General features: G+C 38.3%; 1 protein-coding gene across 2 annotated transcripts in view; it reads right to left on the reverse strand.

Annotated features, from left to right (window-relative positions):
- ADAMTS10 (ADAM metallopeptidase with thrombospondin type 1 motif 10) overlaps positions 1 to 13,994 on the reverse strand; it is a 337,007-nt gene that overhangs the window by 102,613 nt on the left and 220,400 nt on the right. For both annotated transcript variants that reach the window (XM_073686287.1, XM_073686289.1), the window contains 4 exons: positions 9,204 to 9,350; positions 2,513 to 2,654; positions 1,408 to 1,515; positions 944 to 1,089 (listed from right to left, as the gene is read on the reverse strand). In XM_073686287.1, coding sequence (XP_073542388.1) covers positions 944 to 1,089; positions 1,408 to 1,515; positions 2,513 to 2,654; positions 9,204 to 9,350 — 543 coding nt within the window. The remainder of the gene's footprint in view (positions 1 to 943; positions 1,090 to 1,407; positions 1,516 to 2,512; positions 2,655 to 9,203; positions 9,351 to 13,994) is intronic.

The following is a 13,994-nucleotide window of genomic DNA, read 5'->3' on the forward strand; positions in this document are numbered from 1 at the left end:
TTTTAGGGTTGTACTCATCCTTCTTCTTCCTCCAAACACGGCGAGTTGAGTTAATGTCAAAGTACTCAATTTTTGTCTCATCTGACCACAGCACCTTCTCCCAATAACTCACAGAATCATCCAGTTGTTCATTGGCAAACTTCAGATGGGCCTGCACATGTGCCTTCTTGAGCAGGGGACCGTGCGGGCACTGCAGGATTTTAAACCTTTAAGGCGTAATGTGTTACCAATGGTTTTCTTGGTGACTGTGGTCCCAGCTGCCTTGAGATCATTAACAAGTTTCCCAGGTGTGGTTTTAGGCTGATCTCTCACCTTCCTCATGATCAAGGATACCCCACGATGAAATTTTGCATGGTGCCCCAGATTGATGTCGATTGACAGTCATTTTGTATTTCTTCCATTTTCTTACTATTGCACCAACAGTTGTTTCCTTATCACCCAGCGTCTTACATATGGTTTTGCAGCCCATTCCAGCTTTGTGCAGGTCTATGATCTTGTCCCTGACTAGAAAGCTCTTTGGTCTTGCCCATGTTGTAGATGTTAGAGTCTGACTAATTAATTGAGTCTTTGGACAGGAGTCTTTTATACAGGTGACTATGTAAGACAGCTGTCTTTAATGCAGGTAACGAGTTAATTAGGAGCGTCTAACTGGTCTGTAGGAGCCAGAACTCATAATGGTTTGTAGGGGATCAAATATTTATTTCTCACTGCAAAATGCAAATAAATTTATCTAATTTATACTATGTGATTTTTTTGGGGGATATTCTATCTCTCAATGTTAAAATTAACCTACTCTTAAAATTATAGACTGTTCATGTCTTTGTCAGTGGGCAAACTTACAAAAACAGCAAGGGATCAAATACTTATTTCCTTCACTGTATGTACGTCTAACATATAATCATTTTGTGTACCATACCAGTATAGTAGAGCTTTTCTTACTTACCTTGGACTATCACAGTGGCGGATGGAAGAAGATACCCCTCCCCCACAGGATCTGCTACATTCTCCCCATGACGTCCAGGGCCCCCATGCTCCATCCACGCCCTCAGGACGGGTCCCAAATGGAACACATTCCCTCTTATAACACCACTGTAGACAGAGCATGATCATCATATTGTTTTAGTTTCTTTTACATGAACTTTGAAACACAATGTTTTAGCAAATATACATATTTTACAGCTCATTGTTATCTATCAAGTTATCTTTCTCCTTTTCTGCTTCTCCGTGCAGTCAGGTTAATATAGCTGCAAGTAAATGACTCCATCTCATATGTGATGTGTGTTCAACACTTGCAGTAATACCAATTTCATCATTACTTGGACACAGGAAAAGGTGAAAAAATTTTTACAACTGTCATAACATGTATTTGTAATATTTGAGTTATTGTTACATTGATCACATTTTTACCCCTTTTTCTATTGTGTTTGTCTGGCAGATGGTGCCCTCAGCAGCGGGGATGCTGTTGGTGATGCAACGGCTGGTTTTGCTTAAACACCAAAGTTCACTGCAAACTTCCTGGAAAAATGAAACACTTTGGTCATATATCTTGGGAGCCAGACTGACTGCCAGCTTTGGACAGTAGTACGCACATGGCCACAATCTCTGGAGCAAGTGGGATTTCTTTTCCACATTACACAATACAAGAAAAGTCCAAATGCAAACCAATTCTTAGCCACTTTTTTTTGTTTGTTTTCATAAAGCAAGACATACTGTAGTGTGAGCTTTTATATTTTTAGAATATTTGTATATTTTCTTGAATTAGATAAATAATTGATGAGTATGTGGGACAGGTTTACTTTATTTAAAGAAGCACGCCCATTAAAATTGTTATCCTCTTAATATATTGTAGGCATCATATTATATGGCATTGTGTACTTACAATTGCTAATTTTTCTTTTCTACTCAGTTAATTCTTCTCTTTTCCATTAGGTCTATTACATCATGTGATTAAAAACAGACTAGCTGACTGCTTATAAGCTTCTTTTCCCTGTGTGAGTCATCACTGCAAAGTCCCCGGCAGAGAGGAGAAGAGGAACAGCTAGGTCGGGAGTTGAAGAAGGAAATGACTCATGAAGATAAGAGACCTCCTGTTTCTACATAGAGCTTAGAAGGATTCAGCTAGTCTGTTATTAATCATGTGATGTCATAGACCTAATGGAAAAGAGAAGAATTAACTGGGTAAAAGGCAAAATGAGCAATTGTAAGTACACAATGCCATATAATATGTCGACTGCAATATATTAAGATGATAAAAACTTTGAAGGGAGTGCTTCTTTCACACAACAACAACTATTACAAGAAGATTTTCTGTTGATGACCTGTCATTATTGGCCATCGATGGGTTATTTGGTGCCTGGTAGATCCTCACTAATAACTTATTGATAGTTTATCCAAAGAACAGGCCAGTCATTTATGTCCTCCACACCCAGTTTAAAGACCTAAATATACATAAAATATTATTAAATCTGTCTCGTTTTCCAAACTGGAAAGACAAAATAGAAAAGGACTCTACCCCGTATTTACACTGGCGGGATTTAATTCCATGCTGGAAACGACATTGATCATCTGCATCATAGGCTTGTCCGGGAGCTTGTGTCGGATAAATGAAATCTTGCCTTGGGGGAGCATTGTTCAAACAGACACCCATACCTGAACTGTGGGAGAAAACTGCATTACCATCCATAAGTCAACAAGAGAAACACACACATATATTAAATTTGGTCCAGTATTATTCAGACATTGAAACAATTTTTAAAATATAGCCTGTGTATATTATCACAGTGTGTTAACCATTAAGATTGAATTAAAATGTTACTGTTAGGTTTAATTTAAGAGGTGTAATAAACCAATCTATCAAAAAGATAGCAAAAACTTTATGAGAGACCAAATCAGTAATTAGGTAGTTTATTTCTTAAAGAAACGTAAAGTGACCACAGGCAGTAGCTATTGAAGAGCTGCTGCTCCATAACGCCCTAGCACTTTACAGGAAAATCGTGTACCAGTCCCAATGTGATCTGTTCAATAGTTTGTCAGTCTCTCCGCCCTTTAAGACCACCCTGGCTATTTTATACAGAACTTCTGTGACTGCAGACTGTTCCAAACATCAAGGAGAAACACAGATCTTCTGTGGATGCAGACTTGCGCAAATCCTTCTGTCTCTTCATGTAGTCCCACACTAACTCAATGATGTTGACATTGGAGCTCTGTGGGGACCATATCATCACTTCCTACTTACATTATGCCTTTTCCCTTACATTATCCCTTTGAAGTCGTATGATGTCCAGCAGTGCCAACAAGTCAGAAAGGGCAGCAAACATTGAAATCTAGCTACATCCACTTACTGTTTGGAGAAGTGGTCTTCATGGAAGAATTGAGGCCAACACGCAATACAATCAACATAGAATCAAGACCAAGTGGCTTAACTATACACGAAAACATGTGAACTTAAGTGCAGTAGGTACTCTGGACTAATGAGTCAAAATGTTAAATATTTTTCTTTAGCACAAGGTAGTTTGTTTGAGTTGGGGATTTTGTCAGGATTAATGGTGTTCTTAAAGCTAAGAAATACAGTCAGATACTTATCCATCATGCAATATCCTGAGGGAGGCATCTGATTGGCTCCAAATGTATTTCGCAGAAGGACAATGACCTCAAACATACAACCAATGTCATTAATAATTATCTTCAGCGTAAAGAAGAACGATAAGTCCTGGAAGTGATGATATGGCACCGACAGAACCCTGATCTCAAGATCATTGAATCTGTCTGGGATTACATAAGAGACAGAATGATTTCAGAAAACCTACAACAACAGAAGATCTGTGGTTAATTCTCCAAGATGGTGGGAACAACCTACCTGCCAAGTTCCTTCAAAAACTGTGTTTAAATGTACTTAGAAGAATTAATGTTGTTTTGAAGTCAAAGGGTGGTCGCACCAGATACTGGTTTAAAAATTCTCTTTTGAATATTCACTTTTCATTTTGTTAAAAGATAAAAATAAACTATTAACACTTATATTTTTTATTGCATTTTACTTTGCAGCATTTTTTCCACATCTGCCTAATACTTTTGTACAGTACTGTATTTTTGTGATGGCTTTGCTGTAATTATACGGACCTGAACAATAAAGTTGTCTTATCACTTTTACCACACGGTTAATAGCGTAATATGACATAAAAAAATAAAGATAATTCTTCATTCTGTCTACCAAAATTGGAATAAAAAACAATTCAAAAATGTTATGCACCCCTTAACGGTTCCAATAAAAACTGCAACTCATGCCGCAAAAAAAGGCCCTACTCTGACATCTGTGGTTCTCCTTGTTAATTCCTAGTTTAATCCCTTTATTTATAGGTGAAAGTTCACACCTCACTTACACATTGATGGCTTTGTTTAAAATTCATTGTACTTGTGTAAAAAAGCTAATTTATGTAAAACCTTTCAGAGTCCAGATACTGCTAGACTCAACGCTATATGTATGTACAAAAGAAGAAAGAAGTAAGAATGCAATGTTCTTTAGCAACAAGTAGAATGAAATTATTTTTTTTTATAATGTACAATAAACATTGTCAAGTAGAAAAAAACATTGATGGATTTGCTGCCGTAGCACAAAAAAAATATTTATATTAAACCATGATTTATAGATACCACTGAAAAATATCTCAATGGTCCAAAATGAGATGCTCTCCAGCACTAAAAGAAGATGGTTATGATCAAGGGTTATTCTACCCAAAACGTGTAAGCATTATGCTTTTTTTAATATGTGCACATTCTACCAATTTTTTTAATCCCATATTATTAAAGGCTAAGTTTTAACTACTTTTCTTTGCTGCTGGAGAACATCCCCTTCTGGATGATTGAGAGCTATTTGACCAGAAAGCCAGACCAGTGCATACTCTGTGCACCACACCCAGATCATAGAAGTATCCTGGGATACTTATCTCCAACACAAGAGTGGTGAGCTGAATTTACACTTTTTCTATATCTACTGAAAAATATTACTGGGTCTAAAAAAACAGTAAAAAAACGAATAAAAAAGCCTCAATACAGCAGTATCAACAGAAATAAAAAAAGTTATGGTTTTTGGAATGCAAGGATGAAAAACAACCTTAAAAAGAATGTGTCATCAGAAAATGACTTATTGTTTAAATCAGGCCTTTGTGTTAACCCCTTAAGGACAGAGCTATTTCACAATTTTGACCACTGTCACTTTATGAGGTAATAACTCTGGAACGCTTCAACGGATCCCCCTGATTCTGAGATTGTTATTTCGTGACATATTGTACGTTATGATATTGGTAAAATTTCTTTTATATCACCTGCGTTTATTTGTCGAAAAAAATGGTAATTAGGCGAAAATTTTGCAATTTTTAAACTTTGAATTCTTATACCCTTAAATCAGAGAGATATGTCACACAAAATAGTTAATAAATAACATTTCCCACATGTCTACTTTACATCAGCCCAATTTATGAAACAAAATGTTGTTTTTGTTAAGAAGTTATAAGAGTTAAAAGTTGACCAGCGATTTCTCATTTTTCCAAAAACATTTTTATAGGGACCACATCGCATTTGAAGTGACTTTGAGGGGTCTATATGAAAGAAAATACCCAAAAGTGACACCATTCTAAAATCTGCACCCCTCACAGTGCTCAAAACCACCAAGCAGATGCTATACAGAAGTTTATAACGTAGAGCCATGAAAATAAGAAATCAATTTTTTTTACACAAAAATGTACTTTTAGCCCCAATTTTTTATTTTCACAAGGGTAACAGGAGAAATTGGACCCCAAAATTTGTTGTGCAATTGCTCCTGAGTACGGACATACCCCATATGTAGGGGAAAACTTTTGTTTGGGCGCACGGCAGGGCTTGGAAATTAAGGAGTGACGTTTGGAACCCAGACTTTGATGTAGTTGTCTGTGGATGTCATGTCGCGTTTGGAGAGTCTCTGATGTGCCTAAACAATGGAAAACCCCGATAACTTACTCCATTTTGGAAACTACATCCCTCAAGTATTTTATCAAGGGGTATAGTGAGCATTTAGAACCTACAGGTACTACACAGAATTTAATAACATTAGGTCGTCATATTGAAAATTTTCATTTGTTTTCACAAAAATGTAGTTTTAGCCCCAAATTTGTAATTTTTACAATGGATAATAGGAGAAAAGGGACCCCATAATTTGTTATGCTATTTTTCCAGAACACGATGAAGCCCCATATGTAATCAGAAATTACTGTTAGGTCACACCCCAGGGCTGAGAAGGAAGGAACACTATTTGGCTTTTGGAGCATAGATTTTGGTAGAATAGTTTGTGGGTGACATTTGAGAAGCCCCAAAGGTGCCAGAACAGCAGAAAAACCCTAAAAGTGACCTCATTGTTGAAATTACACATCTCAATGAATTAATCTATGGCTGCAGTGACTATTATGTAACATCCACACCAGGCTTTATTCTGGAGAATAGCAAATATGCCAGTTTAGTGCCCATACATTTTGCCCCCATAAAGTGTAGTGCCCCCATATATTGTAGCGCCCCCCATACATTTCTCCTGGTGAAACACATCCCATAAATTGTTAAGTGCTCTCCTGCTATAATAATGCCAAACATGTGTCCGCTTACTGCGGTTTAGGCACAGAAGGGCATTTGGATTTGGGAGCGCAGAATTCACTGGATTTTATTTGAGGGGGTGGGAGATGTCGCTTTTCCAGAGTCTTTGTTCTACCAGTAAAGTGGGACCTCCTATAGTTCCAGTGAGAGATGATGGACCTGAGAGGGGGCTAATTTTTTGGGGGATAAATTAGGGGTTTTATTGGTAACATTTTGGGGTACATAATTTTCGATGACTTCCAGAATAAGACTGGATCGCCAGTCTATGCTGAGCACTTATGTTGGAGTTTCCGTGTAATTCCCACAAAAATGCAATTCAGACGAAACCCTCAACGGAACCACTCACCACAAAGAGGCAGATGGAGACACTTTGGAGTCTGTTTGACGTCTGCTCCGGTGGTCTCCATCTTTTTAGGCGTGCACAGATTTGTGGTCGTCCACACTTGTGTTCTAAAAAAAAAGCCTAAAATGATCGTACGCCACCGGAACAGAGACCAGCCTAAAGGGATTCCATCGGCCTCATAAGTAACTAGCTCCATCTGGGTTTTTTGTCTGAATTGCGGTTTGGTGAATTTACATGGAAACCACGATGTAAGCTCTCAGCGGAGAGCACAGGATAAATGTGAGCCGAGCCTTATTCTGATTTTTTTTTAAGGCAGAATGAAGAAATAGACAGCAGTACCAGAATAGTTCTTATTTTTATTTTTGTGCAGTTCACCGTGTGATATAAGTGATAAGGCGGATTTATTCTTCGGGTCAGTGCATTTACAGCGATACCAGATTTATATAGGGTTTTTTAGGTTTTGCTGCTATACAGTAAAAATGCTTTTTTCTTATAAAAAGTAATTATTTTCGTCGCCATATTCTGAGAGGTGTAACTTTTTTATTTTTTGGTGAATAGAGCTGTATGAGGGCTTATTTTTTGCGGGACGAGTTGCAGATTTTTTTGGTACCATTTTGGGGCACATTTATTACTTTTTATTTGGATTTTTCAGACACAGAATGAACAAAAACCAGCAATTCAGTTATTGTTTTTATTTTTTATTTTTTGCGCCGTTCACTGTGCGGTAAAAGTGATAAGACCGATTTGTTCGTCAGGTTGGTACGATTACATCGATACCAGATTTATATTTTTTTTTATGATTTGCTATTTTTACACACTAAAAACAGTATTTTACAAAAAATAATTAAATTTTGCATCGTCTCATTCTGAGAGCTGTAGCTTTTTTATTCTTTTGCTGAATGAGCCAAATTATGGCTTGTTTTTTGCGGGACGGTTTGGCGTTTTTATTTATATATTTTTTTACATACGACTTTTTGATCGCTTTTTATTCACTTTTTTGTGAGTCAATATGATGAAAAAGCGTCATTTTGGGTGTTTTGTTTTTTTACAGAATAAATAACGTGACAGTTTTATAGAGCGGGGCGTTCCGGACGTGGCAATACCAATTATGTGTAAGTTTTTTTGTTTATTTTTGTTTTATCACAAACGCTTCGTTTTGAGCGGCAAAACTGATTTTAGTGATTTGTGTCCACGTCTTTGTGTTTTTTTTACTTTTTTGCATATTTTAACTTTTTTTTTATTTTTCACTAAGTCCCACTGTAGGACAGTGCATAAGACCTGTCACTGACTCACTGACTCTGCCTGTGAGACCCAGATTATTGCTGCATCTCACAGACCACCGTACCCTGGGATCATCCCATGATCTCAAGGTACCATGGTACCATTGGGAACCGCGATTCTCATTCTCAACTTAAATAGTGCTGTCACGATAGCCAGCAGTATTTAAGGGGTTAATCGGCCCCGATCGGCATCGAAACCGGCCGGGGCCAATACTGCAGAGTGTCATTCACTTATGCCTCAGCGACGCATTGTCACTTCGCTGAGGCATAAGTACCCTTAATGACCACCATAAAAATGCGTTACGGCAGTCGTTAAGGGGTTAAACATAATTTTTGCCAGTTTTTTTCATATCACAATCTTAATCAAAAATATATATTAGAAATCTTGCTCACACTGCTCACTTGGGCTTTTTTAATCCTTTTTTGTTTCTTAATAAAACATGATATAATAAATTGTGATATGAAAAAAACAATTGTTTTTTTAAAAAAACAGAAATAAAAAAGTATTTAAACAATAGACCATTTTCTGATGATATATCCCTTTCAGGGGTTATTAATATAATAATGACTGCAACTACATCCAGTTTATTTCTCTCCTTGACAAAGCAAGTGATGGAGCTTTAATGTAACACCAAGGGCAGTTTCAGAAGAGCAAAGCATGGGCACATTGTTGCACTTTTCCAAGACCTGACTGCAGAAAAAACCACAAAGATATTGTCAGTCTGTGGAGCATTTGATGTCCTAAAGATACACTTGGTTAGAAATGCTTTTTCTGGTTTAAAGGGAATCTGTCAGTAGGATCAACCCTCCTAAGCCGTTGATATGGGCTTGTAGGTAAAAGAAAGCTGAATAAAATGATACCTTGATATTTGCGATCCGATGTCTTATTCCAGAGCCAAATAAGTCAAAAGATTAGTTTTTAGTTAACAAACCACAAGGGGAATAATGAAATTGATGGTGTTACTTACTCTAAGAAACTAGTGATGTAGTCCCGACTGCAAGCTGACCATACAAAGGGATTGGTCTTCATTGTAATATGAGCAGCCATGAGTTTGGCTGTCTCTTGACCACGAGATCCACAACCATTACCGATGCCATCATGGTTCATTCCAAATCTTAGTGTATGAAGGGAAATAGTTTGGTCAACACTCAATAAAAAATGAAACACCAGTAGTAAAGAAACAAAATGTAATTTCTTCAATGCTTTGTTAAGTGCATACTAGTGATCTAAACATTGGACTATTTAACATTCAGGAACCTCTCAGTCAGCACAATAAGGGGCTGCAGAGTTTCTACAAGTACTGCAACTCCTTAGCTGGTTACACAGGTAGAGCAGAGCCCTTCTTATGGGCAGCCTCACAATGATGGAACATGGAGCAATCTAAGGAGGTCTTCTGGGTTGAACCCCGAACAATCAAATGTTGTTGGTTTATCCTAAGCATAGTCCATAAATGTTTAAACCCTAAAAGATAACCTTTATATTGTTTTTATCACGTGTATATGAGATGCAGCTTTGAACAATACCATTTTTCATAGCAAGATTTTCCCACATTTCTTTTTTAGATGTAATTTTAGAGATCATGTAGGTTAGTATTTAATTTAACACTGAGGCAGTCTTCATGACGTTTTGATACATACTTTATAAGGGTATGTAATAAATACATTATTTATAACACTGGATATCGTGCCTACAATTGTTTAAGAAGAGGTCTTATTGATGGGAAATTTTAGCCAACTAAGGAGTTTATACTATATTATAACCTTTGCTAAAAGTTAAAAAAAAAAGGTTTTTTTGTTAACATTCAAAAACATTTTATATTGACACAATGTGCTATACTGAGTGAATGTTCAGAGCGGGCAGCACATGGCTAAGTAATCCAAGGAAGCTAAGAGGGAATCCCTGACTCTTGTGCCATACCTTTAGGTGCTGCAATAGACGTACTAGTGGAGCAGTAAGCCAATTTAGAGTGTTCCTTTACAAAAGTTTCTCAATATGTTTGTGCTGGAGAATCATCTTTAGACAAATCTCTATTATATGTGATCTTATTACGAATGTAGTGCTTTGCACAGTATATTAAGCATAGACATTACAGAAGAACATATTTGCTGCATGTATAAAATGCAGCAATAGGGTAGACAGAATTTGTAGCAGACAGTTAACATTTGTAAACAGGTAACTATTAGAGGAGCTGTCACGTGCTCAAAAAAAAAACTGGGTGAATGACATTGTAAAAATCTCTGAGCTCCCCTAATTCTGCCGCTCTTTTCCATTTTGCGCTGCATTGCTTCATTGCAGAGATATTCACATTTGATGGTTTTGAAGTGGAATATGTGAAATCTTAGTGCAACTGGCCATTTCTTTAGTGTTTTCTCTGAGGGGCATACATTTTCACCTTCCCCTCCCAGATGTTGCCAATCACAGATCAGCAGCTGATCTAGTAGATTATCAATCTCAGATGCTGCTAAACTGGGATTGCCAGCATCTGGGAGGGAGAAGACTCTAAACAGAGATTTCACATACTGCACGTCAGAAAAAAACATATGAATATCTCTACAATGGATTGATGCAGCACGACATGGGAAAGAGCAGCAGAATTAGAGGAGCTCAGAAATTGTTAAAAAGCACTAAACCTATTTTTTTGAGCAAGGGACAGGTAGGTCTTCTTTTATTAGTTACTTTGATCTGGAAATTCCAACTTGTTGTCTACTCTGTATAACATTTACCTTTATTTTTTCACATAATAATTTAAAACAGCATATGGCAGACAAGCATCAGCTATTATTTGCTTGCCGTATGCTGTTTTTAATTCCTTTGTGAAAAAATAAAGGCAAATTTTGGACATAGAAAAAAGAGTACTTATGTTGTCATATAATTATGCATTTTGGCTCTGATCGGAGTGGCTGAGGGATGAAGATAAATACATGTATGGTGAGCTGTTTGAGACTTTTCATCTTAAACTCTTTATTAAATTAATAACTGACTTAAAAATTATATATATATATATATATATATGCATATATATATACAGTACAGACCAAAAGTTTGGACACACCTTCTCTTTTAAAGATTTTTCTGTATTTTCATGACTTTGAAAATTGTACATTCACACTGAAGGCATCAAAACTATGAATTAACACATGTGGAATTATATACTTAACAAAAAAGTGTGAAACAACTGAAAATATGTCTTATATTCTAGGTTCTTCAAAGTAGCCACCTTTTGCTTTGATGACTGCTTTGCACACTCTTGGCATTCTCTTGATGAGCTTCAAGAGGTAGTCACCGGAAATGGTTTTCACTTCACAGGTGTGCCCTGTCAGGTTTAATAAGTGGGATTTCTTGCCTTATAAATGGGGTTGGGACCATCAGTTGTGTTGTGCAGAAGTCTGGTGGATACACAGCTGATAGTCCTACTGAATAGACTGTTAGCTTCTTTTTTCTTGCCATAATACAAATTCTAAGTAAAGAAAAACGAGTGGCCATCATTACTTTAAGAAATGAAGGTCAGTCAGTCTGAAAAATTGGGCAAACTTTGAAAGTGTCCCCAAGTGCAGTCTCAAAAACCATCAAGCGCTACAAAGAAACTGGCTCACATGAGGACCGCCCCAGAAAAGGAAGACCAAGAGTCACCTCTGCTTCTGAGGATAAGTTTATCCGAGTCACCAGCCTCAGAAATCGCAGGTTAACGGCAGCTCAGATTAGAGACCAGGTCAATGTCACACAGAGTTCTAGCAGCAGACACATCTCTTCAACAACTGTTAAGAAGAGACTTTGTGCAGCAGGCCTTCATGGTAAAATAGCTGCTAGGAAACCACTGCTAAGGACAGGCAACAAGCAGAAGAGACTTGTTTGGGCTAAAGAACACAAGGAATGGACATTAGACCAGTGGAAATCTGTGCTTTGGTCTGATGAGTCCAAATTTGAGATCTTTGGTTCCAACCACCGTGTGTTTGTGTGATGCAGAAAAGGTGAACGGATGGACTCTACATGCCTGGTTCCCACCATGAAGCATGGAGGAGGAGGTGTGATGGTGTGGGGGGGCTTTGCTGGTGACACTGTTGGGGATTTATTCAAAATTGAAGGCATACTGAACCAGCATGGCTACCACAGCATCTTGCAGCTGCATGCTATTCCATCTGGTTTGCGTTTAGTTGGACCATCATTTATTTTTCAACAGGACAATGACCCCATACACACCTCCAGGCTGTGTATGGGCTATTTGACCAAGAAGGAGAGTGATGGGGTGCTACGCCAGATGACCTGGCCTCCACAGTCACCAGACCTGAACCCAATCGAGATGGTTTGGGGTGAGCTGGACCGCAGAGTGAAGGCAAAAGGGCCAACAAGTGCTAAGCATCTCTGGGAACTCCTTCAAGATTGTTGGAAGACCAATTCCGGTGACTACCTCTTGAAGCTCATCAAGAGAATGCCAAGAGTGTGCAAAGCAGTCATCAAAGCAAAAGGTGGCTACTTTGAAGAACCTAGAATAAAAGACATATTTTCAGTTGTTTCACACTTTTTTGTTAAGTATATAATTCCACATGTGTTAATTCATAGTTTTGATGCCTTCAGTGTGAATGTACAATTTTCATAGTCATGAAAATACCGAAAAATCTTTAAATGAGAAGGTGTGTCCAAACTTTTGGTCTGTACTGTATATATATATATATATATATATATATATATATATATTATATATATTTATTATAGCAAAAATGTCTGGAATAGCACCATAAATTTTAAATTCTGGGTGCAGGGCTCCCCAAGCAAATATCCATCTTCTGTGCAAAAAAGATAGACTATTCAGCCCATTCAGAGTGCTGAATTGGAGTGCTGCCTGCCTTTTTTATCAATATACACTGCTCAAAAAAATAAAGGGAACACTTAAACAACACAATGTAACTCCAAGTCAATAACACTTCTGGAAAATCTACCTGTCCAGTTATGAAGCAACACTGATTGTGAATCAATTTCTCCTGCTGTTTTGCAAATGGAACAGACAACTGGTAGAAATGATAGGCAATTAGCAAGATACCCCCTATAAAGGAGTGGTTCTGCAGGTGGAGACCACAGACCATTTCTCTGTTGTCATCCTTTTTAACTGTTGTTTTGGTCACCTTTTCATTTTGCCATTGCTCTCACCCCTAGAGGTACAGTAGCATGAGCCGGTGTCTACAGTACAACCCACAGAAGTTGCTCAGGTACTGCAGTTCATCAGTTCATCCAGGATGGCACATCAGTATGAGCTGTGGCAAGAAGGGTAGCTGTGTCTGTCAGCACAGTGTCCAGAGCATGGAGCAGATACCAGGAGATGTTGAGGGAGCCATAGGAGGGCAACAACCCAGCAGCAGGACTGTTACCTCCTCCTTTGTGCAAGGGGGAACAGGAGGAGCACTGCCACAAATGTGCATGTGTCTGCATAAACAGTTAGAGACCGACTCCATGAGGGTGGTATGAGGGCCCGACGTTCCCAGATGGTGGTTGTGCTCACAACCCAACACCGTGCAGGACGCTTGGCATTTGCCACAGAACACCAGGATTGGCAAAGTCGCCACTGGTGCCCTGTGCTCTTCACAGATGAAAGCAGGTTCACACTGAGCACATGTGACAGACAAGACAGAGTCTGGAGACGCCGTGGAGTGCGATCTGTTGCCTGCAACATCCTTCAGCATGACCGGTTTGGCAGTGGGTCAGTAATGGTGTGGGGTGGCGTTTCTTTGGAGGGCCACACAGCCCTCCATGTGCTCGCCAGAGGTAG

The sequence above is a fragment of the Phyllobates terribilis genome, unplaced genomic scaffold (genome assembly GCF_046119375.1).
Source record: "Phyllobates terribilis strain yellow unplaced genomic scaffold, ASM4611937v1 Scaffold_1__5_contigs__length_1240528914, whole genome shotgun sequence".
In the NCBI taxonomy this organism is placed as follows: Eukaryota; Metazoa; Chordata; class Amphibia; order Anura; family Dendrobatidae; genus Phyllobates; species Phyllobates terribilis.